Below are 26327 nucleotides of genomic sequence, written 5' to 3'. Positions count from 1 at the left end.
TATTACAAAAATTGCATCATCTGTTCTTCCGATTAATAAACGTAGATTGTCGTGTAAACTTTTACTCGCATAGTTAGCATTCTCGTGGGATTCCGAGATAATGAATATTCTATGGCCTTTCATACGTCACAAACTGTCTTTATACCAAATTTAATACGAATCAATGCCTCGGCGTGAAGACGTAAAAAGACAATGAATTTCGCATTGATGATATTTATACAGATTCATTTATTTAATTTTAAGTGTATAATCGAGCACATTTCGGCACGCATTGGTCCAGCTCGCACCGAAGTAGGTACATACGGAGTAGTACTATACCCCCAAAGAAAATTGGCGTGAAATAGTAGCATGCTACTGTGTTTTGTGCCGTGTATGGAGGAGCCGGTGGCCCGTATTCTTTGTCTCACCCTTCCCAGTTCATTTCATAATTCCCATGGTTAATCCTTTCCTTATCCTTTCCTTTATTTATCCTTTTATTCCTTCGAAGTAGACAACGCATTTGCATCGGCCCCTCTGCAATGGTTGGTAGCGATCTTACCATCAGGTCCACCACTCGCTCAATTACCCGCTATTCATTGCAATTTTTCCAAATTTCATTGCAATCGATTCAGTAGTTACCCGCTCAGTTACCCGCTATTAAATAAAAAATCGATGACAAAGCCCCATCCAGCTGCCATACATCCAGAAATCGTCCGTGCCTCGTACCGACGTCGTTAGATTATGATCACCAGTTGCGTTTGTTCCCACTGCCTTCCCTGATACATTATTTCATTTAGGGCGCCTAGGTGGATAGTTTTTATTGCTAATGTATATCTGTAATGGATGTTTTTTGGTTCTTTATGTAATTATAGGTTGTGCTCGTTTTTGTGAAATACTGTTTTTTCATGGCATTCAATATTAAAGAATTCTGTATATAATATACAGTCGATGAGTGTATGTTATTTCAAGTTGACGCGACATTCCTAAACCGAAATGAGTGAAGTTTGGGTAAATGTTCACGACAACTGGGACTGTTAGGGAAAAGTGAATTCCCGGCAAAATACATACCTGGGATGTGTTAGCATTATAGTCTAACGTGAAACAATTCGTTAAGCTGCAAGCAACTATTATGGATCACTATATGTCGACAGATTTTATTCGCGAGTTAGGTTATAATCTTATAGTTCTTACAATCTTGCAGCGTCATAATATATGTCTTTGTTCATACTGAATTTCTCGGAAAAACTGTTGGAGTCATTTTAGTGATATTTTGAGCTCATATCTATATTAATATTACAAATCTGAAGAGTATGTTAGTTTATTTGGTTGAACGCGCTAATCTCAGGATGCACTGGTCCGATTTAAAAAAACCTTTCAATGTTAGATAGCCCATTTATTGAGGAATGCTGGAGCTGGGCTATATATCATCACGCTAAGACCGTTAGGAGCGGAGAACCAATGAAGAATGTTTCAAAAGGGAGGGATTTTCTTATCATATGGAGAGCATCCGCTGCGTGCGCTACGCGTGAACGTGAGTTAGCGTTAGCCCAAAGTAACTATTCCACGCAGACGAAATCGCGAGTGGAAGCTAGTATTACATAAATTGACTGTTCTGGCAGTTGGCTTTCAATATAATAAACATTTTACATACATTTTCTCCTTTCTGTTGTTGTTGGTTGATTGTAATCCTTATCAGGGACTTCTTCCTTCACCTTCGCCTCCATCTGTAACAAATATTACAATGAATATGACTGTGACACGAATCGTTGGTACTCAGAACTTTACAAGGGACACATGAAATGTGTAAATCATGTATAAATTAATTTTAAGTGTGTTACGCGAAATTCAATCCATCTGATTGAATTAATATTTTCTACCCACCATAGTACCTACATAATCGAAGTATATATAATGCCTAGTATAGAATTATGTTATCTAAAATACTAATAATAAGATTAACGATACGCCCTAGCTTCTACCGTGGTACAGATGTCTCAGGGATCACTTTCTTATTTAACATTGAAATAATTTTAAAATGCGGTCCATAGTTCCTGAGATTAGCGCGTTCAAACAGACAATTTTTTTAACTTCATGGTATATATTATTTAACTATAGGAAATTTCTAAAAATGTGCTCTACGTCTGCATTGCAGATGCAGCATATGCCAAGGAGTCTACTTTTCTATACCACAATATACATTTTGGGTATGTTTTTTTTTTCTACTACAAAGTATGGGATACCAGAATGTTCTTCCTTTCTTTCTTACTGTGATTGACGACCGATGACACAAAAATACATGGGTATAACAACTTTGTTACGATAAACATGTTTTCTATTAAATAATGACCTAAGTAGCTCGCAATCATTTGAATAACAATAATTTAATTACTGTTAAATACTAAACTGCCTCTAAATTGTCAAAACTAAACCAAATTTAAACGAAACCACACGAAAGGCACTAGCTTTCAATTAAAAAAGAATCATACAAATCGATTAACCAAGTCATAAGTACTGTGGTCATACACAGAAAGACAGTCTAATTGAGTCTCTTTTGACAGTTGAAAAAGGTTCGTAGGGCTGGTAATAAATTGTGTTATTAATAAAAACCCAGAATCATTGATAGATCATAAGGCAGCTGTGTTTACGAAATCTATAAATACTCCGGCAATATAAGCCACGCGCGCACCTGCTCCCAGCATCTGGTTAAATTATCGGAGTCTCATGGAATACTGGAAGAAATGCAAGTTTTGGGGATAAACGATGTTCAATAATTAATGCAATGCAAATTGTAGTGTTCGTGGAAGAGGACAGATAAGTAGCGTAAGGGGAAACTATAACAAAAGTGCTTGAGATGGGAATCGAGCAGGCTTCGGCACGGATTGGGCCAGCTCGCACCGGGGAAGTACCACACCCCCACCGAAAGCCGGCGAGAAATAATAGATTACTTTTGTGTTTCGTACGGTGAGTGGGGGAGCCGGACGCCCATATCCTTTTCCTTACCCATCCCAGTCCTTTCCTTTATTCCTCTCATCAATCCTTTCCTAATCCCTTCCCAATTAAAGCCGGCAATCCATTTATAGAGGCGAAAGGTCTGCAATTTACCTTACGCCTCTCCAAATGTTCACGGGCGTTGGTAGCGCTTACCATCAGGCAACCCACCAGCTCCATTGTCGACTATGAAGTATAGAAAAGACATAAAAATACGACTCGAATTTTCTCGAAACGTTGTAATTATCCATGTAATCGGACAATATAACTCCATCGCGAAAGTTCGTTATAACCTAGTTATAACTACTCGCCCAAGGTCATAACTGTATAAAAAATAACGTAACCCTAATGGATATCGAAAAGACGCAGCCAGCTGGGTTCTGTCTTCAAGATATGTACCATATGCCCTCAGCCTGACGTAGGACTTTAGGGTTCCGTTAAACTAGATAATATTATCCAAAGTATATAATCCATCACTACATAGTATATACAAAGTCACTTGCCGGCGTATGCGTGTCTGTATGCTTAGATCTTTAAAATTACGCAACAGATTTTGATTGGTTTTTTGTATTAGAAAGAATGATTTACGAGGAAGGTTTATATGTACAATAATATATAAAAAAGGGGGCCGACCAATTTTAACAAAATCTTACAAAAGTAAAAATACGTAATCTAGTTTTGTTTTATTTAAAAATAAATAACAAAATCGATTTTTGTAATGTGCAGTTGTAAGTTTAATAAAAATCTTTTTAAAAAAAATTAATAAAACTTAAGCATGTCTGATATAAACGAAAAACTCCCCTCTAAATATGATTGGAAATCAACAGAAAAAATTTCTTACGTAAAAATTTTAACGTGATGTTAATAACAAACTAAAATATACACTTTATAGATTTGAATGTTTTATGTTAAAGTGTAATCGAATCAAGAAACGATGTTACAATAACAAAAAAATCGTCTTCCTGTGATATGCTTTCAGCTCAGCTGTTAGCACTAGGCTTTTAAAATACGTTTTCTAATATAAGCATGGGCTACAATTTACTCAAACCCACACTAAAAGAAAGCAGAGACAAGCTGTTTTGACGTGATGCTGCACAGACATACGAATTATTCTCATTGCACAGGAAACGTTGTTTGTTATAAAATGTTTAATAAATATTTACTTCCGCGCAGCACATGATCTTCTATCTGGTTCATGCGAAATCTGGAATTCAATTTGATATTTCCAGATTTTTTAGAACTAATACTAATTAAGATAAATTTTAAACTATACTAATATTATAATTCTGAAGAGATTGTTTGTTTGGTTGAACGCGCTAATCGCAAAAACTACTAGTCCGTTTTGAAAAATTCTTTCAGTTATAGATAGCCCATTTGTTGAGGAAGGCTATAGGTTATATATGTACCACGGGCGAAGCCGGGCGGATTGCTAGTAAAATATATTAAACAAACAGGTATATGCGTTTTTTACAGATATATCTTAATATATTTGGAGCCCGTTAATTAGTCACATGATTGAAATTGCGAAATATACATTATAACTGAATTATAAAGCTGCCTAATACATAATTATATTGAAATTAAAAATTAGAATATTTTTATTTTGCTCGTATAAGTTTCAGAAATTATTTTATCCCGTGATAATAATCAGGATAATAAAACAAATTGGTTGAATAATTGTTTAGTCTTCAATCCCTTATAATTCATCTAAGTTTGAATAAAATCCGTCCGTTTAGAGTGGATCAAAATCAAGTCTTCAGATGTCGGTTACATATAAGCACACAGGAGAAGCTAATAAAAACGAGTGAAAACGTAAGTCGATATAAATGAATAAATTAACTGCAAATCTGCGGAAAAATCAATTGCCACATAGGACGTTAATATATTACATAATTTATATAGAACCTGATTTCCCACCCCTCGGGGTGGGGGGGAGGCGGGGAATTTCGTCGTTAGCACAGGTGTTGGCGCCAGGTGGCGGGAACAGTTTTTACTTTTCGCGTAATTGAACTATTTGCAAGTTTCATATTGATTCTGGAAAAGCGCGCGAAAAGCTGGCAGTTTGATTGATTTTTTTTTTTATTAAAAATGTTCTGGACATATGCGATTTGAGATCGTATTGAAACCTGTCAAAATATAGTACTTTAAGATGTTAAATATTTTTCAGGTTTATTTATTTATTTTTATTTATTTATTTAACACTTTATTGTGCTGGTGTACAAATAAACCTTAAATATAAAAACTTACAACTAGACCAGCACAGAAGGCGACCTTATCACTAATGAGTGATCTCTTCCAGGCAACCCACTGTGTATAGAAATAGTAAAAAGCAGGAGGTAGGTATTAAGTAGATATTTTATATTTTATATAAGTACATATTTTATATTTATTTTTATTTAATTTGTAAATTAAATTTTTGTTGCACTGGAAATCAGAAATGAATGAAAATGAAACGGTCGATGTGTCCCACTTTGAGAAATAAAATGGAAATTAAACACATGAAATAATTTATTTGGCCCTCATTATTTTTCCTTGCCGTTTGCCCTCCTTTCATTTATTCCCATCAATCCTTTCTTTATCCCATATATTTTAAATTTGACAAGCAATTGGAAGTTTCGTAAAGCCTTCAAATAGCCTTACGCCTCTGTAAATGTACATGGGCGGATTCAGAGGTAGTACTTATCATCAAGCTGCCCACCAGCACCTTTGCCGATTATGACATTAAAAAACGTGAATCTGTTGACAGCTATTTGAATACACAAAAAATACGTATGAGAAATTCGATAAAAAAACAACGTTTATTTCACGGTATTCCAAATTTGCGGAACGCAGTCTCGAATTATATTTTGAAATTGTCATATGATGCGTTGCGAAATAAAAAAAAATCTAAAAATAGCTAGGAAAATCCAAACAAATCCTCATTAAAAGCTAGTAGCGGGTGGATATAAATAGCTGAAACATATGGCCGGCACGTGGTATCACGTCACTTGCGCCTAATGCATGCCAACGGTACAAGGCATCACTCGTTCCGTTGCTATTAGTTAAAAGAGGGAAAACACATTTATAGAAAGGTAAGTAGAAATAGCGAAAGCAGTACCTATACATTCATATATCAAGAGGCCGGCCCATATCCTTTCCTTCCCTTCCCAGTCCTTTCCTTTATTCCTCTCGCCAATCCTTTCTTAATCCCTTCCCAAAAAGTCGGCCAACCTTTTTGTAGAGGCGTAAAGTCTGTAATGGACCTTATGCCTCTACAAATGTTCATGGGCGGTGGTAGCGCTTACCATCAGGCGACCCACCAGCGCCATTGCCGACTGTGACATAAAAAAAAATATATATATATAAGCAAGCTTTATAGCCCTTTTTAAGCTAACTAGCTAAATATATAATCATGGTACAAATTTCCATCCCCTATTTTATCCCCTTGGGGGTGGAATTGATTAAAATCCTTTCTTACCGAGCGCGTTCAGCCCGATCCGTCCAGTGGGCTGTGCGTTGATAGATCAATATGTCAGTAAGTCAGTCAGTCAGTCACCTGAATAATATACAAATAGACTGCCCACACAGAGGAATATAAAATTAAGGTCCTATCTATATACAATGAAAACGTCCCTTTCGTCCCTTAAAATTTTTCACAATAATATGAAAGTATCGCCTTTAAAATGTCAAAGAGTACAATTAACATTAACATTAACATTCATATAATTGAAAAATCATCTATGATTGTTACCAATTAACACAGATAACATAATACTATGCTCGTACTAATCACACTGCAAATGCGAAAGCGTGTTTGTTTGTATGTCCTTATTTATGTAGAATTTTGAGCGCTAATTAAATTGACCGACCCGCGAAGGCGCAAAAAAAAACGAAATTTACTTATTAATAATTTAATGTAATAAAAAAATTACATTTTAAATTATATCTAACTTATTTACTACGTCCCTCCGGTTCAATGTTGGAACCAAGAGTGTCCCTCGTCTTCGGCGGGGCAGCGTCGCGGTCGTGGATTGCCGTCATCTTTTCTGGAACCGCAGGTGTCCGCAGGTGTGCGCGATGTTGCAATCGTTACCGGGTAGAAGTTCTTACTGGGTGGCCTTATAATTAGTGCGTGTTGTATTAACACGCTTGATGACCACTGGTATAATAAACAAATATAGTTTCTAATAAAATAAACTAATATTGTAAAACACAATATATGTATACCCTATTTATCACCTTACAACCCCAAACCATGCCAAAAAAAATAAATTAGACTTAGAATAAAAAAAATATATATAAATTGAATATTTTCCGATTCCTTGCATGTTCCTCCGGGTCTATCTTTCCTGCGACTACGCGGGCAAGGCCGCGGGCGGAAAGCTAGTTTTTTATAAAAATTAAATAAAAATTATTTTAATGGTCTTCCAAAATGAGAGGAGGAGGAAATGGGACCAACGTTTTGTTTGTATGTGTTAATTGTATGGTTGAGAAATTGAGTTATTTTATTTTTTTTATGTTTGTAACCTCATAACGTTTTACCGGGTGTCTACCATTTAAATTTCAATAATTAAATAAATAGTTTTGACAATAAAGGCGGTTCTTTTTTTGTATTCAATAATTCCTTCATTTTAAGAAATGTGTTATCATTCCCACATTTAATTAATCATTTAATATAAGAAAAATATGTTTTCTCAATCTTTTAAAGACAACTCAGTGCATATATTTAACAAGTTATCCTTAAGAAGCACGTATACACGCTTCAATACATAACCCTTATCGATGTTAGATTCTTCTGCTCTTCAGGCTTCAAAAAGTCTGTCTCAAGATTTTTCAGGAAACATAATAGAATCAAAAAAGGTCTGTAACTATTCAATTTCGTTACATAATCTGATTGTTTTAGCTATGTACAACCTCTTTATATCCATCTTTAGAACTGATACACAACTGTAAGAAAACTGTGTTAAGTATATTGAAAGATTTTTAATAATGTATCAATTACTATCTGATAAATTGTTTAAAATGCTAATTGTTAAATATTATAGAATTATATTTTAGATTTTTTAAATTTATATGTCAACATATAACAATGTTCTATATAGGGATGGCACCAAGCCTTGAAATACAGCGCAAGCTATATTCGAAATCTGGGGTTCATATTGTTTGTAATATATTCCTTGTAACGATAAACGATTTTTTTTCATAATTGGCAGAGGAGCTTGTAGGTCGTCTGTCAGTAAGCGCTACCACCGCCCATGAAAATTTGCAGAGACGCAAGGAGGACTTGCAAGGCTGCATTATATGCTTTATCTGCTGGTAGAAGGAAGAATAATTTAGAATAATAAGTTTTTTCAAACGATACTTAGCATTTAAAAAAAATCGATCAATGGGACACATGTGAAACACTAAAACCCCAAAAAGACGATAGAAATAAAAAATAACATTGCAGTGGATAAAAACATTGATTTTAGAAAACTAGAAATCAGGACAATAATAGCCCATGGTAATCCACTTTAGGTTTAGCACAGTAGCTGTTTTAACCGACTTACAAATACGAAAAGGATGTGGTTCTATGTTGATCTGTATGTTATTTTCTTGTATATGTTATGTACAAACAAAAAATCGTGAGGCCATCCAAGAACCAAAAATACGACGACATGTGACATATGCTAACTCGCAATTGGCACAGCGTATAGACCTGAACCTTCACAAGAGGGTTTTTTCCTGCAGTTGGAGCAAAAAGAAGCTAATTATTATAGTAGTGAAGTCCCGTGTCCCCTAGTGGGGTATGGGGCAGATGATATACATCTGTTTCACTGATCGATTTTCTTTAGGGACAAGTAGGTGATCAGCCTTCTGTGTCCTGCCAGAACGAGACATTTTTTTTTTGTGCGTCCCCACCGGGAATCGAACCCCTCGGTTCTACGCTCACGCGTTAACCACTGTACCAAGGAGGCGGTCAAGCTAATTATTAGGACTTAGAAAATCTCTTAATTGACTTTCAGTAAGATCCATACAACTGGTGACATGTAGCACAATATAATAGAATTAACGATATTAATATCAAAAAAATCGGCAGCATCTGGCGCCATGTTTTATAATAGACAGAACAGTTTCAGTATTGGCATTGGGGCGGCCAACTGTCGCCGCACTGGGGTGACCACAGGCGCACCGGTTGGACGGATAAATGTTATAGAATAAATAGTGGTCCGTTTTAATTATAATGCTTCAAATAGTAAATAATTGGACGAAATGCGTCCTTATTACACAGCAATCTCTGCTAGCAAACTGCCTTTTAATTTGTATTTTCTTGTGTTTGATTTTACGCGAATACTATACATACATAACTATACATGTTTGAAATATTGATTATAAAGTAACTATATAATGCAATTCTTAAAGTCAAAGAATCCTTTGTTATTATAATATTCCAATGATATGTTTGTCATCTTAGAAATGCCAAAATTATTATTACATATATCCACGTGCAATCGTCTACGTAGTAGCAATAAATGTCAAGCACATAAGACATAAACACAATATGTGGATCAAGAAATTAGGCTTCAGAACGTTTCCTTAGTGTTCTTTCTTCCTTACTCACACAATGGTTTATGCTTTTTATTATAATGACTAGAACACACTTTAATATCGTTCTAACTGATCACCTTCTCCGTAAAGATAAACTGAATCAAAATCATCTTAAAATCGACCCCATATGAGTTTACCCCCTCTAAGAGGTTTAATATATATTATATGTAAAATCTAAATCCCACAAAAGCGAGGATTGTTGTCACCCTATTCGCATTAATATAGAAAAGATTTGAGGCTCCAGATGGTGCAATAGACTGCCTCTAAGCATAATCGATAAATACGTTTGTCGAAATTTCAATAATATAACTTATTACAGACTTGCCGTTACACCCGGCTTCGTCTCCGTCTTTGTCTCTAAGTCTAGTGGTTTCAAAATATTGTAACTACAAATGATGTGTGTGGTTCGCGTCGGAAAACACTTTTTTTGTGAAAGAAACCGAAGGAAAGATTCGTCAAAGAAAAAAAACTCAGTAAATAGTAAATTTATTACGTAAAAAGGTCACGTTAATTACACTAATATAACTCAAGAACGGATGAATTAATTCTGTTGGAATTTGGTAGTACGGTACTTTAAAACCCGAGTAAGGACATCAGATAGTTTTTATCACGGCGATTCAAAAATTAGCGGGGACAAACACACAAACTTTGCAGCTATTATTATTATAGAGTTTGAATAGCAACCTATCAGCACTGACATATCAACGTACAACAAAACCATGAGGTATCCATTTGGAGAGGCGTAAGGTCTGAAAGCGACCTTACGCCTCTACAAATGTTCATGGGCGGTGGTAGCGCTTACCATCAGGCGACCATCTCCCTTGACGACGATGACATAAAAAAAGAAAAGGTATTACTGCACCATGCTGCATCCTCATCATCATCATCATCAGTTTAAGTGATAAATCAATAAAAAAGTCGTGCCCAGCAGGTTTGATTACCAAATTAAGAATGATAAATATCAGGATTAATGAAAATTTATCCTGTAAGAGGGCGCAAAGTTGGCCAAGTATTATTAAAGTATATTTACATTTTTATGGTCTAGTTTAGTGTATATAATTCTTAGTTCACTAGCATTAGAAGACTTTATAAATGAGAAATTAAAAAAAGAATTAAGAAAACATCGATGAGGCCTGATCACAGGTGGCCAAGAGGTCAAGCGTTGGTGCGGAGAATGACACGGGTTTGAATCCCGCGTCGTGATTTAAAAATTTTGTTTAGTTAACGCGAAATGAGCCGGAAACATTATTTTGTCCCATGGACAATCAATCAATTAATTAAAACCTTTACAATAACAGAACAAACAACAAAATAAATAAAATAATAAGTATGAAAAGCATAATAGGCGGCCTTATCGCTTAAACAGCGTCTCTCAGACAACCTGGACAGAGGACATCCACAACGCAACGCCAGCTTCCTCTAACAGTTAATACATAAAACCTACACATGTTAAATCCAAAAATCTAATTAAAACTAACAATAATAGCACAAAACAAACACATAAATCAGTCGCAGGTGGGACGCGGGCCGGCGCGCTGCTGTACACACAGCACGGACAAACAAACAAACATTTGTATATATCAGGATTGGAGGGATTACGGATTTCGTAATTCGTGTTATCATGTAATTCCTTGGTTAATTGCTGTTTTCATGTAATACGTTGGAAGTTTTTTAAGGAAATCTTGCACAATTAGTTTGTTAGTTATATTTTCTATGGAAGATTATTTAAAAGCGCTTCAAATTAAATCCAGTTAATTATATACTCTAACAATATATATAAATATGAATTCGTACGTGTTACATTGACATATTTTTATATCTTCATTTAAATCTTGTACAGACTTTTCTAACAGTGAATATATAACAGACAAACTAATTTACACATTTATTAAATTGGATAAAATAAAAAAATATCACTTTATAAACCAAGGATTCAAAATACGCGGATCTCGATTCGAAAATCCCTTCGAAATTTAAAAGCGTTATGTCATCTTTTAAACTTCCCTCGTAATTATTATAAAAAAAAAACATTCGTTCGTCAATTTCCAAACATTGCGATATAAACAAACTATTCCCAATAAAAAGACACCTGTTCTTTCCACAGATAACACAGACGTCGTTTCTCAGAGGGTATGCAAATTCATCCCTTGAATAGGGGTTGTTTGTACAGGGGAATTCAGACGGTATGAGGGTAGGAATTGGGGGTAGAATCGTGTGCGCTACTACAATGCGTGCTCTGTTATTTTTAATTGAAGGCATTTGTGATAAATTATCATGAGGAATTGTTGTGATTATTTACACGTATTTTATCTAAATCTTTACTGATGTATAAAGATAGAGTTTATTTCTTCGTTTGTTTGTCGAACGCGCTAATCTCAGGAACTACTTAACCGATTTGAATGAAATGTGATAGAGAGATAGTTTCAGAATTATAATTAGCAAACATAAAAGTTAGCACGCACACATTAATACAATTAACGAATCATCTGTCGGTACACGAGGCTACACGCACACATGCGTACATATCCTCGTTCAGAAATAAGAACATGCTATTTACTAAAAATCAATTGATTTAAAATAAACTGCTTCCAGATTTGCCAAAAAAAATCTATTGCCATTTTTATACGTTAAATGAAATATTTAGGGGTATCTAAGTTTTATCACTTTATTCTTGTAGTATTGTTTTCAACACAGTATCAAATTAACGTACTATCTGAAGCATGTCATTTATTTTTCTTTACTGCATTAGATAATATATTTAAGGCATTTTTTTAACATGTTTTTAGCTCATACAATCTTCATAAATTCTATCCTATCTTACTAATCCTACTAATATTATAAATGAGAAAGTTTGTAAGGATGGTTGTATGAGTATGTGTATGTATGTTTGTTACTCTTTCACGCAAAAACTACTGACCCGATTTCAATTAAATTTGGTACGTAGATAGCTGGACAACTGTAATAACACATAGGCAACTTTTTATCCCGATATTCCTTCGGGATACGGACTTACGCGGGTGAAACCGCGGGGCGCAGCTAGTAACGTATAATTATACGAACATTTCTACGATATGTTTATATTTATTTATTTATTGTTTATATACACCTGATTGTTTATATAATACCCGTAAATCATAACCGCGTAGCACTATATTGCTACGATGTGACGGTAAGTGCTACGCGACCTCTCGTAGCATATTTTCGTAGAGCCCAGTTTATTTGATTTATGTATATTTAAAGATACATAAATAAATTTCATAAATGTATGAATGAACAAGTGTTTATTTATAAACAAAAATCGTCATCAACGATACTGTCGTTTGAAAGCGTGTGAAGAGGACGTAGTAGGCTTCTATCTCAAAAACTACTCAATCGATTTTGATGAAATTTGCACTGACCGCAAAGTTGGAGCATACGCCAAACCCAATACAAATAAAAAAAATATCTGATTTATAGTTTTTGGCTTATGCATAGACAATACAAACAAATAAACTTGATGAAACTTGCTATATATGTTAAGAAGTTATAAGTTATAGACTAACATATTCAAAGAATGTGCAATTCTATCAATATTACATACATACAAATTTAATTTTAATAATAATAACCTTTGTCATGATCGCAACTAAACCAGTAATTAACAATAACAAGTTGTATCCCTAGTGTTTTATAAATATTTAATTTGCTCCATACATTGTATATTGTGGTAGGCCAGCTCGCAGCAGGGAAATACCACACCCCCACATAAAACCGGCGTGAAATAGTGGCATGCCACTTCGTACGGTGAGTGGGGGAGCCGAAGGCCCGTTTCCTTTTCCTCACTCGTCCCAGTCCATTCCTTCTTTCCAGTAGTTAATCCATTCCTTTTCCCTTACCCCATAAAAACGGGCAGCGCATTCGCCGAGGCACTACGTTTGCGAATGTTCATGAACGGGGGTGATCGTTTACCAAGCGAGCCACCAGCTCAGTTGCCCGATATAAAAAAAAATTACAGCTTAGAGATACAATTTGGAGGTTTTAAAAGTTTTTATACATTTCATCTCCAATCACTATAAACCCTGCTAAAGCTCTTCTCGATCTTAGAATGTTACTATCGCAATGTATGTAGTTCATTGCTTGTTATGTTTTAAATTCTTACATATATTTATATACTAGACGTTGGCGGGCAGGAAATAGTTACGGTATAATAGTAAATTTCAAAAGCGATTTGTGTATTTTATTGTTCAGGATACGGTAAGCGTATTCCAAGTAAGATAGTATTTATATAATTATACTTCTATCAACGCATGCTATACTAGCAATCTGCCCCAGCTTCACCCCTAGTACATATCCCTGAAAGAATTTTTTTTGGAATTAAATCGATTCAGTAGTTCCTCATATTAGCGCATTCAAACAAACAAATTCTTCGGGTTTATAGTTTCAACGTATTATTGAATATTAGTAGAACACCTGTGGTTATGAATATTTAAATAATGATGTATATTTTGAATATCCTTCTAATATTATTTACTATTATTATTAACGCGAAAGTTTGTAAGTATGGATGGATGGATGGATGTATGTTACTCTTTCACGCGAAAACAGTGTATTGTATGTCATATCGGTATGCAATTTGGTACAGAGATAGATTATAGTCTGGATTAGCACATAGCCTATGTATCTTTTTACCCAGATACCACCCGAGTGACGCCGCGGGTCTCAGCTAGTATAATATATGACGCAGAGACATGTTATACATAGCTTATCGCTAAGCTTCACTCTAGCTTATAATTTATTCGTTACGAGTCAGCCGTTTATGAGTGTTTAAAGTACATACCTATATATCTCGGTCATCTTTTTATGGTTCCGTACGAAAGGGTAAAACGGGACCCTATTACTAAGACTTTGGTGTCCGTCTGTCTGTCTGTCCATCTTTGTCTAGTTGTAAATTTCATGATGTATTTCTTGTTACCTATATATCTATAACAACAAATAATGAAATATTAGATTAAGCTATAGTTGCTACGGTCACAAATTGGATGGGTGACTGATATTTTTTAGTTGCTCTGTAGCTGTTCCGGCTCGCAATTGACCGATTTTTTATTTAACGATATAATTAAGTCACAAAATCAAAAGGATCTATTGTCCTACATATTGATTATCTATTTAATAGTATATTTTTGTACATTAAACAATATATAAATTATGCGTGAAACTTAAATGTTGTAGTATTTTTCTCATCAACAATAATAACTAATAAGCAAACCTTCAAAAGCATAAATTGTTTACAAGCCCGCGTGTTCAAACTAGAATCAACCAAAATTCACGTAACCCAAATTAGTTGCACCGCGTTCAACGCTGTTAATGTACCAATAAACTTTTTCGGGCAGCGTACTAGAGCAGTAATGTAGGTGGTGACAAACAATTGTAGCGTATTTGGCACGGGTGTAGGCGTCAGGTGCGACCGACGCGCCGGGTTTGGCAAATTTTAATGAATGTTTGCGTAGATGTATTGTGCTGGATGTGACGTGAGGTATATTGAGTTTTGGAGATTAGCGATAAAGGATGTGACTCTTTCGCTAGTCTGTAAATTCTTAGGAATATAAGTACATTCCTATATATCCTATGTATAGAATTAAGTAATTGTATCTACACTAAACATATAAACTTTCGAAATTAATGTTTTAATTAAATACTTTCGAAATTAAAATAAGATATAGCGATTATCTTCAGGATAATAAGACATTCATCATCCATCCATATTTACAAATGTATTTTTATAATAATACTGGCAGCGCCCCGCGGTTTCACCTGCGTAAGTCCGTATCCCGTAGGAATAACGGGATAAAAAGTTGCCTATATGTTATTCCCGTTGTCCAGCTGTCTACGTACCAAATTTCATTGCAATCGGTTGAGTGGTTTTTGCATGAAAGAGCAACAAACATATACACATCCTTGCAAACTTTCGCATTTATAATATTAAGTAGGCTAGTAGGATTAAACAGGTACTTAATTAATTACGTAAGTATATACATAAATCTGATAAGATTACATAAACCATTATATTTGCACTAATATCATATAAGCCCTGCACTTTTATATATTTGTAAAGTTTTCGCGTAAAAACCACTGAAACGATTTCAAAAACACTTTCACCACTAGAAAACTAGAACTTTACTGAGTGACATACGCTATATAAGTACCAGACGAGGACGAGCAGCTAGTATATGATACAAGAACAAATCTAATCCCTATACCGTTCTAAAAAGTACCCCATATGTATATAACTAAGGAGTTATAGGAGCTGTCACTTCTAGCGCAGCGAGGGCCGCGTGGGCCGCCACATGCTACCGACTGGCGTGCTATATGGATTTTCATTTAGGAATCGTATAATATAATACCGTTTAGCTGGCGCTAATGTGAATTTTTATGCTTAATTTTTTCTAAATTGCCACTGGATAGAACTTGGCGGGATTTGGTTGACCGCGGGTAATTGTATCTTTTTTTTTTGGAGTCAGACTGTGAAGAAATAGATCGTTTTTGATTATCAGAGGGATTGAGAATGTATATGTTATGGAGCAAATATCTCCAGTTATCACGAATGACATCAAACTAATATTATTAATGCGTAAGTTTGTAAGGATGTGTGTGTGTTTGTTGTTCTTTCACGCAAAATCTACTGAACCGATTGCAATGAAATTTTAGTACATAGATAGTTAAACAACTGGAATAACATATAGGCAACTTTTTATCCCGATATTCCTACGGGATACGGACTTACGCGGGTGAAACCGCGGGGCGCAGCTAGTATGCCATAAATACCGTTAGCTTTCCCCGCTATAAACGCAAGCAAAGCTGCGTGCTGCAATCATTACAGGATACAAAAAACAGTGTGTTTTTCTCTTACACATAAATTATCGCTATGTTTATGTGGCTATTATATGCTAAAAAGCATTATTTGCTAAATAGGTTAAAAAGTCATATTACTGTTTAACCTACTTGAAAATTGGATTATTAGTCTATTAAAAAATCGCATAAAAAATTAGGCTGGAATAGTTTTCAGACTCATGGGCCAATTTTTTCAAGACTATAAATTATAGATAACTTAACTAGTTCAAACACTTTCCGCTGTCTGTGTGACTGTAGGGTTCGTTTTTTAATATTACCCAAAAGATTATTAGATTAATTGAGATTACCGGGTCTCTTTTAATACATATAGTTGTTCAAGAGGACGGTATATGTATAAAACATAGAAAAAAAGGCGGGAGGGGTTTTACTTCGAATTTTACGAGTGGAAAGCCGCAGGCACAAGCTAGTCCTACTATCCTACTAATATTATAAATGCGAAAGTTTGTAAGAATGTGTGTGTGTTTGTTGCTCTTTCACGAAAAAACTGCTGAACCAATTGCAATGAAATTTGGTACTGTAGCTGGACAACTGGAATAACATATAGGCAACTTTTTATCCCGATATTCTTACGGGATACAGACTTACGCGGGGCGCAGCTAGTATATAACAAAGTATAAAAAAATTAAAAATGAATTTAAATTAAGAAAATAGTGTTAAAAATTGCAATGAATATAAATTAATAATAGTGTGAGTAAAAAAAAAAATTATATTATTTTAAAAAATTAATTGCATTTTTGCTCCGTCAGTATGCGGTATAGAATGCTATGAGCACAAACATTTATCCTTTTTGATCTACCTTACTCTCTCAGTGCGTTCACGTCTCCTTGGCACTGTGGTTAACACATGCGTGTAGAACCGAGGATACCTGGGTTCAACTTCCGGTGGGGACTCACAAAGTCTCGGTCTGGCAGGACACAGAAGACTGATCACTTTCTCGTCCATAAACAAATTCGATCATTGAAACAATCGTAAATTATCTGCCCAATCAGGGGACATATAAATTCACTTTAACCCTTCCCAGTCCTCTATTCCCTCCAACCTTCCTTTCCTTATCCCTTATCCTATTAAGGCAATCTATTTCCATAGGTTCGAGCCGCTATATAACCTCTGAGCTCCTTTGTCCACTAGCACATAAAAAAAAATTATTAATACGAAATTTTGGTCGGTAAGTCTTTTTTCTACTATCATTCTAGACATACTCCACGAGGGAAGTGTTGAGGAAGTATTGAACATAGTTGTGGATAAATTTGCAGTTATGCGAGTTCACTTCCCTTGCCCATGATGTAGCAAGTAGCCCCCAAAAAAATTAGAAGAATTCAGAGCTTCCTTCATCTATTGGCATATCGGTTGAAAGCAACTGATCTATACCCAAAAAAATCTCCACTATCCATAAAAAGTCAAAAGAAATAACACACTTCCTTAGTACTTATTACTATTCAATAATTGAGGGGGGAGAGGGGGCGCCATCTGCGCCAAGCCTGTCAGTGCCAGGTCGGCGTATTTATTTGAAAGCAAATTGATTCGTTTGATATGTTTCCACATAATTTACTTTTCTGTGATCCTTGTGCATTGAGATATTCAAATTCGATATCAAGGTTGACTGTTGCCTGCTGGTGGTACGCCCAGAGGATTTAAGTCTAAGTATTACGACAATTTAATGGAAGTTAGGGCACTTACTTAATACATAATGTGATCTTCATAAGAATTAGAAAAAATTTCGACATATTTTTAATATCAAAAACAATCAATGCTGTGCTATGAGATGTTTTATATTTTATTTATTTGATATTGCAAGGAACAATTACGCTTATGCGCGTTTTTATCCGCACAACTAAATAAATTAAACACACAAAAATACATACAAACAAACATAAAATAGTATTGAATATTGTGTATTCTTGTGTTTGATTCTACGCGAGTATTATATATTTAAAAATTAAAAACTTTTTAAAAGGATTCGCAACTCGGACTGCACTCGGACTCGGACAACTGCCATGCAACTCGGTGTTATAGACTTAAAATTAGTGCAAAAATAGACAAAACTATTGTAAAATAGAATGAGCTACAAAATTAAGAAAGGCCGTGTTTTTGTTGTCCTTATAAACAATATGGTTTTAGTGTTTTGTTAAAATATTATCAAATAACTAATACAAGAAACGCTCAGGATCTCAACAGTCGATAAATGTAACCCGAGGGTGGCTGTCAACCGCAGGCAACGGTTTGGGATAAATAATAAACAGTTTTAAAACATTATTGCCATTATTTGAATTACGAGATCAGAAACAGCTGATTTTGGATAAACACACACATGTAGATGCTATTTTTTTGTTTAAAAAAAAACCGAATCGTTCAAAAACCGAACATGTCATCTCCTTATGAACTACTTAATCTATTTAAACATGTCTATTGACTTATATTACAAACTAAAAACAAAAAATAACTACACTCTACGACTTATTCCTATCAGCACAATTCAGTACAAAATACTGGTGATTTGAGAGGTAGGATTGGATAATAAAGAATTCAACAATCTCACCTTCCGTAGGTTATATATATCATTTTTAGATGTAAATAAAACCGTTCCGCACACACTCCACTAAAATGATATACATCCTCAATCATATCACACTCAGTACATCTTGGAGTCGGAATCTTCTTCATAAGGTATGCAAAACTGTTTAGTGGGATGTGTCCAGAGAGAAGACGAAACGCCATCACTATGTTAAGTTTGTTGAAAAATTATTATTATTTTTTTTTTGTATCACTGTCGCATTGGGCTTGTCCTGTTATGGCAAGTGATTTTTTATAAATAAATAAATAAATAAATAAATAAATGTCAATGTGAATTTTGCTCCAGCAAACCATGGCGAGCGAGTCAGTTCGGGTTGAATAGTTTTATACCCAAATTCCTTTACATAGTGATCGTTCATCAAAATACAATTTCCACATGTTACTGCAAATTTTTTTAAAAGATATGAAAGGTCTGTATATGTTGGTGACGATTTAATGGCCCCTCCCATGCTGCTTCATTAGCAAGGCGATCAACTTCCTCATTACCAAACAACCCCACATGGGATGTGATCTACTGAAATCTATTGTTTTTATTACTGTCCAATACATTCATGATATCTTTCAGGATTACGTAAGCAATTGGTAAACCTTAAATACTACTAGTACATCGACTCAAATGTTGCAGGATACTTTTAGAATCGGTTAAAATAACATAATAACTAGAATTCAATGAATTAACCTACGATACAGTGCATAGATGAAACATAAACAATAATCTTAACCAAAAACATACCGCATTAGAAAAAAAGCTACAAAAAAGCATCGACCACAGACAATGCGAAATCCTCGCCTCAACAGTTCACCTTTCGCTGTATTGATAATTAAAACACAAAATTTCGATGTTTTTGATCGTCTTTGCTTCGTATAATGGAGCTGTCTCCCGCACGCGCCGGCCGCAAACTTTGATTAAAAGCGAAATAACACTGTGGGAACGGGCTGGTGATTTGGAAAACTATTCGAGTGTTTTTTGTTAGGGATTTGAGTGAATTATCATATACACGAGTTAATTTTTTTATGTCATAGCGGGCGTCTGAGCTGGTGGTTTGCCTGATGGTAAGCGATCACCACCGCCCATGGACATTCGCAATGCGCTGCCCGTTTTTAAGGGGAAAGGAATAAAGAAAAGAATTGACAACTAGAAAAAAGAAATGAACTAGAAAAGTGAAATTTATTAAGATCCCACGAGGGTAAATCCTCTTCTGTTCTGATGCAGGCTATATTTTCATAAGAAGTCCATCGGTGACAATTTTAGCTTTAAAAACATGAACGATATAACGAAAAAAAGCTTTTAAAACGTTAAATTTGAATATGAATTATATTCCCGAAGGCATTTCAGAAAATGCAATTTTTAAAATACTTGCCCCACGTCCGATGCCCCATTCGGGGAACTTCCAAATATCAAGCCCTTTGACTCAGTGGTGGGCATTATCTCGGCAGCCCGCAGGTCGTGCATTAATTACTTCAACAATTCGGTACACAATTTATCTGCTGCGGGCAAGCTAGCCCGCATACGGGAGGTACGGTTGGCAAAAAAGAGATTTTATGTGTTTTAATTTTTGATAAAATCAGGTTTTCTATTACATATTGTGTTTACTAGTTATATTACTAGTTATATTTATAATTTTTTTAACTAGTTATATTCTGAAATAAGTAAGAATTAATTGAATGATCATGATTAATCTAAATGTATACCGTAGGTATATTATACTGTATGTAATTATTAAACCATATTTTATAAAACTTTTTGTGTCTTAACGCAATATGTTAGATTAGCTTTAGTTGGTTATATTTTTTATGAATTTAAAATGTTTAAAAGTCAACTTCTTCAAGAAAAATAATTAATTTACTAAGAATAACAAAAACCACAATATTTAAAAGTATAAAAATCAAAGTGAAATTGTAAAATTTATTTAACAACTAAGTTTTATCTTCTTTCGCGCGTATAATAAAAAAGTATCATAATAAATGTATTAGGAAAACAATCAGTTCAGCTTAATACAGTCTCATAAAAACAGATAATCTCCTTGCGACATTAGAACAAAATATGTTATTATTATTATCATCTTAAAAATGTTTTTAAATTATTGCTATTTTTCGATTATTATCGACTACATTATTCTACAATACCAATGCTGAAATATAAATAACAACAATTTAATATTTTAATTAATATCGTTTACAAACTGTATACACAACAAGAATTATATATAAATATATAATATAAATTAATTTATTTGTTGAATTTTATTACATCATTTAATTGTTATGATATTATTTCTATACAAGTGCTACGGATAATAAAGAAAAAAATAAACCTTAACAAAATGCTTTTTTTGCTGTCCGTACACGCCCGCATCGGAGATATAGGCTAGGGTCGGTGTTTGGTACAATTTTATCTCAGTTTGTACACACTCCATATCTTCTGACCGTATGCAATTCTGCTATTTCGCTAGCTATTTCACGCGAGAATTTCACCACTTACCGTTTATGGATTTAACCGATTTGGAAAAGGGTTAATTATGATGTATGCGTGTTAGCAGTTATGTTATAAGAATAAGATGCATCATATCATTTAGGGTAAAATACCACCAACAAAAAAGAATTACATTAAAATTTGTTAAGCCGTTTTCGAAGTGTTTTATTGCAAACACGAGAATTTTATATAGTAGAAAAATTAAGTTACTAAGTATTTTAGCAGCACATGGTAAAGTTTCCCAATAATGAGGGAGTGTGTGCGTGTGGGTGTATCACGCGGTTGCACCTGCGGACAAACCCGTAGGCTAGTGTAAGTATTTTTATAATCCATGTGTTAAATATACTGACAGCTACATCACTGCCAAGTATCATCATAATCTGTTCAGCGGTTTTTACGTGAAAGAGTATCAGACATATCTATAACACAAAATGTCGCTTTTACAATATAAGTGGATATAATCTCTGTACAGTTAAACGAATATTTATTTCATTTATTTATTATATTTTATTACACACCAGCTGCGCCCCGCGGTTTCACCCGCGCAAGTCCGTATCCCGTAGAAATATCGGAATAAAAAGTTGCCTGTATGTTATTCCAGTTGTCCAACTACAGTATCAAATTTCATTGCAATCGGTTCAATAGTTTTTGCGTGAAAGAGCAACAAACACACACACATCCTTACAAATTTTCGCATTTATAATATTAGTAGGAAGGAAGTAGGATTATTGTGCTGGTATAGGAACACAAAGATACTTCAAAATTACAAAGACTTATAACTGGACCAGCACAGAAAACGGCCTTATTACTAAACAACGATCTTTTCCAGGCAACCAACTGTGTTAAGTAATACTAGGACCTGTATATATATAATGCTATCTGTATTGTAGTATAAAATAGGACGTAGGTATGAATTTTATTAGTTTATTTCCTCCTGCTTCTGAATAGTATAAACATCTAAAATGAAGGAAACAAAGATTGTCACATATTCTTAGACAGAGTAATCGCCTCTTGCGAATTCTTTAATCCAGGCGATCGTAATCAGGATAATAAGATAAACCCATGAAATTATTGTACTGTCACCTATCCTTGATAAGTGTATAAAGTTTGATTTACATCTGTCCGTTTAAAGTGGGTCAAAATCGAGTTTAAAGAAATCGCTAACATACAAACATATACGTGAAGCTAAAAGCGTATTAAAAACTATTAGCTTTTAATAAAAGCTTAAATGTCGAGCTAATAAATAATTTAATTAAATATAACATTATGTTGTATCATTAGACATGTTATATTAGATTTGTTTTGTATCAAAACTCCGCTATTTGCTCCGCCAACAAGTGGCGAAGCGCCATCTTGTCGCGGCAGCTGAAAAAACAAATGGCGCGTGCGCACCGTTTGACAAACAAAAATATTTCGCTTTGTCCTGAAACATATGTGTTGTATTTATATCTGCTTTTTATGGTATTTTGGCAAATGTTAAATGTTTTTAAATCTAATTTACTTAAAAATAAGCTCTGTTCTTGTGTGACATTGAAATAATAATTAGTCCACATTCTAAACTATCTACATTCAAAATTTTAGACAAATCGGTTCAGCAGTTTCTATATTAAAGACCAACAAAGATACAAACTTGCTGATTTACATTAGTAGGTTTTTTGATTTTAGAATCATTCTATAATAGAACTTATGGAAAGATAAACAATTTTTAGTCTGTGGAGACCAAAAATTGTGTTGCAGGAAACATAAATTCTATTTCTATGTTATAAGAAAGGAAGTCAAAACCACTAATAGCATTCTTTATAGAGTAACAGCAACAGAAGCTAACCCAACAACACGATACCACTTCTGTATTTGATACATCTATATCGGCCTATAAAAGTAGCATATTCCATGCCATCAAATACGAGTGACTAAAGCTGAGTATTCTTTCTAGATTAACTGCCCATTGTTTTTAAGTAGAATAAAAAGTTACTTTTGATAATTGAGAATCAGTCGGGATTTTGTGAATCTCGGAAGTATTGTTCCTCACTGTTTTCTTTAATAATTTATATAATAAAACATTCCGAAACATGTCACTAAGATTTTCCTGCTTTGTTATTTTTTATAGTCACTACTTAGTATACAAAGTCGCTTTCTCTGTCCCTATGTAGGCTTAAATCTTTAAAACTGCGCAACGGATTTTGATGGGGTTTTTTTAATAGATAGAGTGATTGAAGGTTTATATGTATAATAACATCAATTAAACTACTCCGAATTAAAAAGAGAGCAGCTGTTAGCCCCGGCTTCGTCCGTGTACCGATTTCAAAAATACTTTCCGAATACCACACGAGAAGCCGAGCTGGACCACTAGTATGGCACTAAAAAGGAACAAAATGGGACAATCTGATATTTATCGAAATTTTGAAACTAATATTCTAATAGATACTAGTAATACAATAAATCATACTCATATATATCTATAATAAAACATATTTATGTTATTAACCGGTATTCAAAAAACCAAAGAAGGTTCTCTATTGGACTGTATTATTTTTTTTTTCTGCGTGGGTTTTCAATCGATTCACTTCATTATTTTTGCGTTTGATAAGAAAATAATGTCACTTTAGAATCTGGCATCTGTATCACCTGTCTCCCTAGGATCGTCTGTTACCTTTTCTGTATAAAGGATTTATTTCAGCGCCCGTATTTGAGGCTTTGATTGATAAATCTTTCTGGATCCTAGAGCCAGCGCTGTTTGTAAGGCTTAAGATTAGAATAGGTTCGAAATTCAAATCTCAGCATAATATAATGCTCTGTCTACACGTAACTAATGCCTACAATCAAATTACAGATAAAAGTTTGCCAAGATATGTGTATAAATGTTTAGTTACAAAATAAAACCAATCTCATCAAAATCATCTTATATCACGTCAGAATTCAAATTATTTATAACTAGCGGCTCACCCCGGCTTCGCCCAGGGTACATACATACTATATAGCATATAGCCTTCCTCAATAAATGGGCTATCTAACGCTGAAAGAAATTTTCAAGTCGGACCTGTTGTTCCTGAGATTAGTGCGTTCAAACAACAAACTCTTCAGGTTTATATTATTAGTATAGGTAATTGTACGAGAATACCAACCGTTTTATTTATTTTTTATTTATATATTCTTTATTACATTAAAAAAATGAACAAAAACAGATATGACGAGATGCAAAGTGGAGAAAGAGAGAAGCTTCATTACTCAATAGAAATTTCTTCCAAGCAACCAGTGCTAACAGAAAGTGTTACAATTGAAATTATAATTGAAGTGTTACAAATATAATAGAATGATAATATAGATGTTACCGAACATATTTGTTATTTAAAAATATTTACCATCGCCTTATAATTAATACATATTCACACTAAATAACAACATTTATAAACCATCACGCAGCCCTAACCTCAAGTGGCCTTGTTACCGCTACGATATTAGAGGCAGCCCTAAACAGAAGCACAGGTGTGCCCGCAGAGAGAAAATTGTTTCTAACATCCAATATATGAGTCCGATTTTTCTTCCGTTGTTTACAAAAGTATTTAAATAAGTTGTGAACGTGTTGTTTTAATGGCTATTGGTATCGAGTTGCAATCGAGTTCCTTTGAGAATGATCTTCCTTGGCGTAAGAAACGTAACGTTCGACAATCGAAATTTGAATTTTAAAACGCTAGCAAGAGTAAAAAAAAAGATAACTTTTTTTTCTTTTATGGCAATGAGCGATAATTTCTTGCCTGTGTCAAGATAACAAAAAGATAAATTTTTCAATTGAAATGTAAATGAAAATAGCAAGTCCTTTTTTATTCTTGAAGTTTTATATAAATTCAATTTGGAATAGGTAACACCCGCATATGAGAAATACCCGCATGATAACAGTTTACTTTGAACAATTCGTGTAATATGTTCGTATGCTTATGTATACACTGTCTTTTTTGTATTTTATCATATTTTAATAATATTGGTTAATTTGTGATAATGTTCATATTTACTTAATTTCGCCCGCGTGAAATTATATTTACCTACAGCAACTCAGTACAGTAAAGACATAAATAAATATACAATATTGCTATCATTCATAAAAAAGTTAATTATTTTGAATATCTGTAATCAGTCGAGTAAGGGACCATTAAAAATATTGAAAGCTATATGAAAAATAAGAAAAACCTTATCCTACGTGTAGGTGTTAGGTTTAATGACGGCTTGGGCACAGCTGTGGGCCCAGGTGCCGTCTATATCACATGAAATGTAATAACATTTTATTTATTCCCGCCAATACTATACAGTCCACGTGATATTAAACATCTGACAGATTTATTTTTTAATTTCTAGGCAAAGGGTGCAATAATATACAGCCGTGTGTGGTATTGGATTTTGGGTAGAATAATATATTGGTATCAGTAATGTAGATTTACAAATTTAGAGAAGTTATGGTTGATATTTTTTATACGGTATATCTTTAATATATCATCTACTATATACATTATAATGTCTAAGCTCAAATATGTTTTGATTAATTTGCTTAAATATTATGAATTATGTTCCTGTTTCAATATCTGAAAAAAAACTCCGTTTTACTTATAATTTCAGACATTTATGTGTGTATGGATATAGGATACTCTATTTTATTGTATGACTATTCAATTTAATTTACAGCTCTTAAAATAGTTAGTATATAGAACAACAATAAATTATTATCATAATCTCATCTATTAAAAAATACGTATTTTTTACTTCATTGATAGGCTTGTAATATTTTAATAACAGAATATCGTGAAAAGTACAACATATTTGCATATCAATAGAAGTTATGCCTAATGTGCACCGCTTAAATAATTCTAAATAA

At 34.0% G+C, this 26327-nt stretch overlaps 1 protein-coding gene across 1 annotated transcript in view; it reads right to left on the bottom strand.

Annotated features, from left to right (window-relative positions):
* The window catches only part of LOC119836997 (protein CBFA2T3), a 50601-nt gene that overhangs the window by 22844 nt on the left and 1430 nt on the right, over positions 1-26327 (bottom strand). The window contains exon 2 of the mRNA XM_038362475.1: positions 1631-1703. Coding sequence (XP_038218403.1) covers positions 1631-1703 — 73 coding nt within the window. The remainder of the gene's footprint in view (positions 1-1630; positions 1704-26327) is intronic.

The sequence above is a fragment of the Zerene cesonia genome, chromosome 26 (assembly GCF_012273895.1).
Source record: "Zerene cesonia ecotype Mississippi chromosome 26, Zerene_cesonia_1.1, whole genome shotgun sequence".
NCBI lineage: Eukaryota > Metazoa > Arthropoda > Insecta > Lepidoptera > Pieridae > Zerene > Zerene cesonia.
This window is presented reverse-complemented; position numbering and strand designations above follow the sequence as displayed.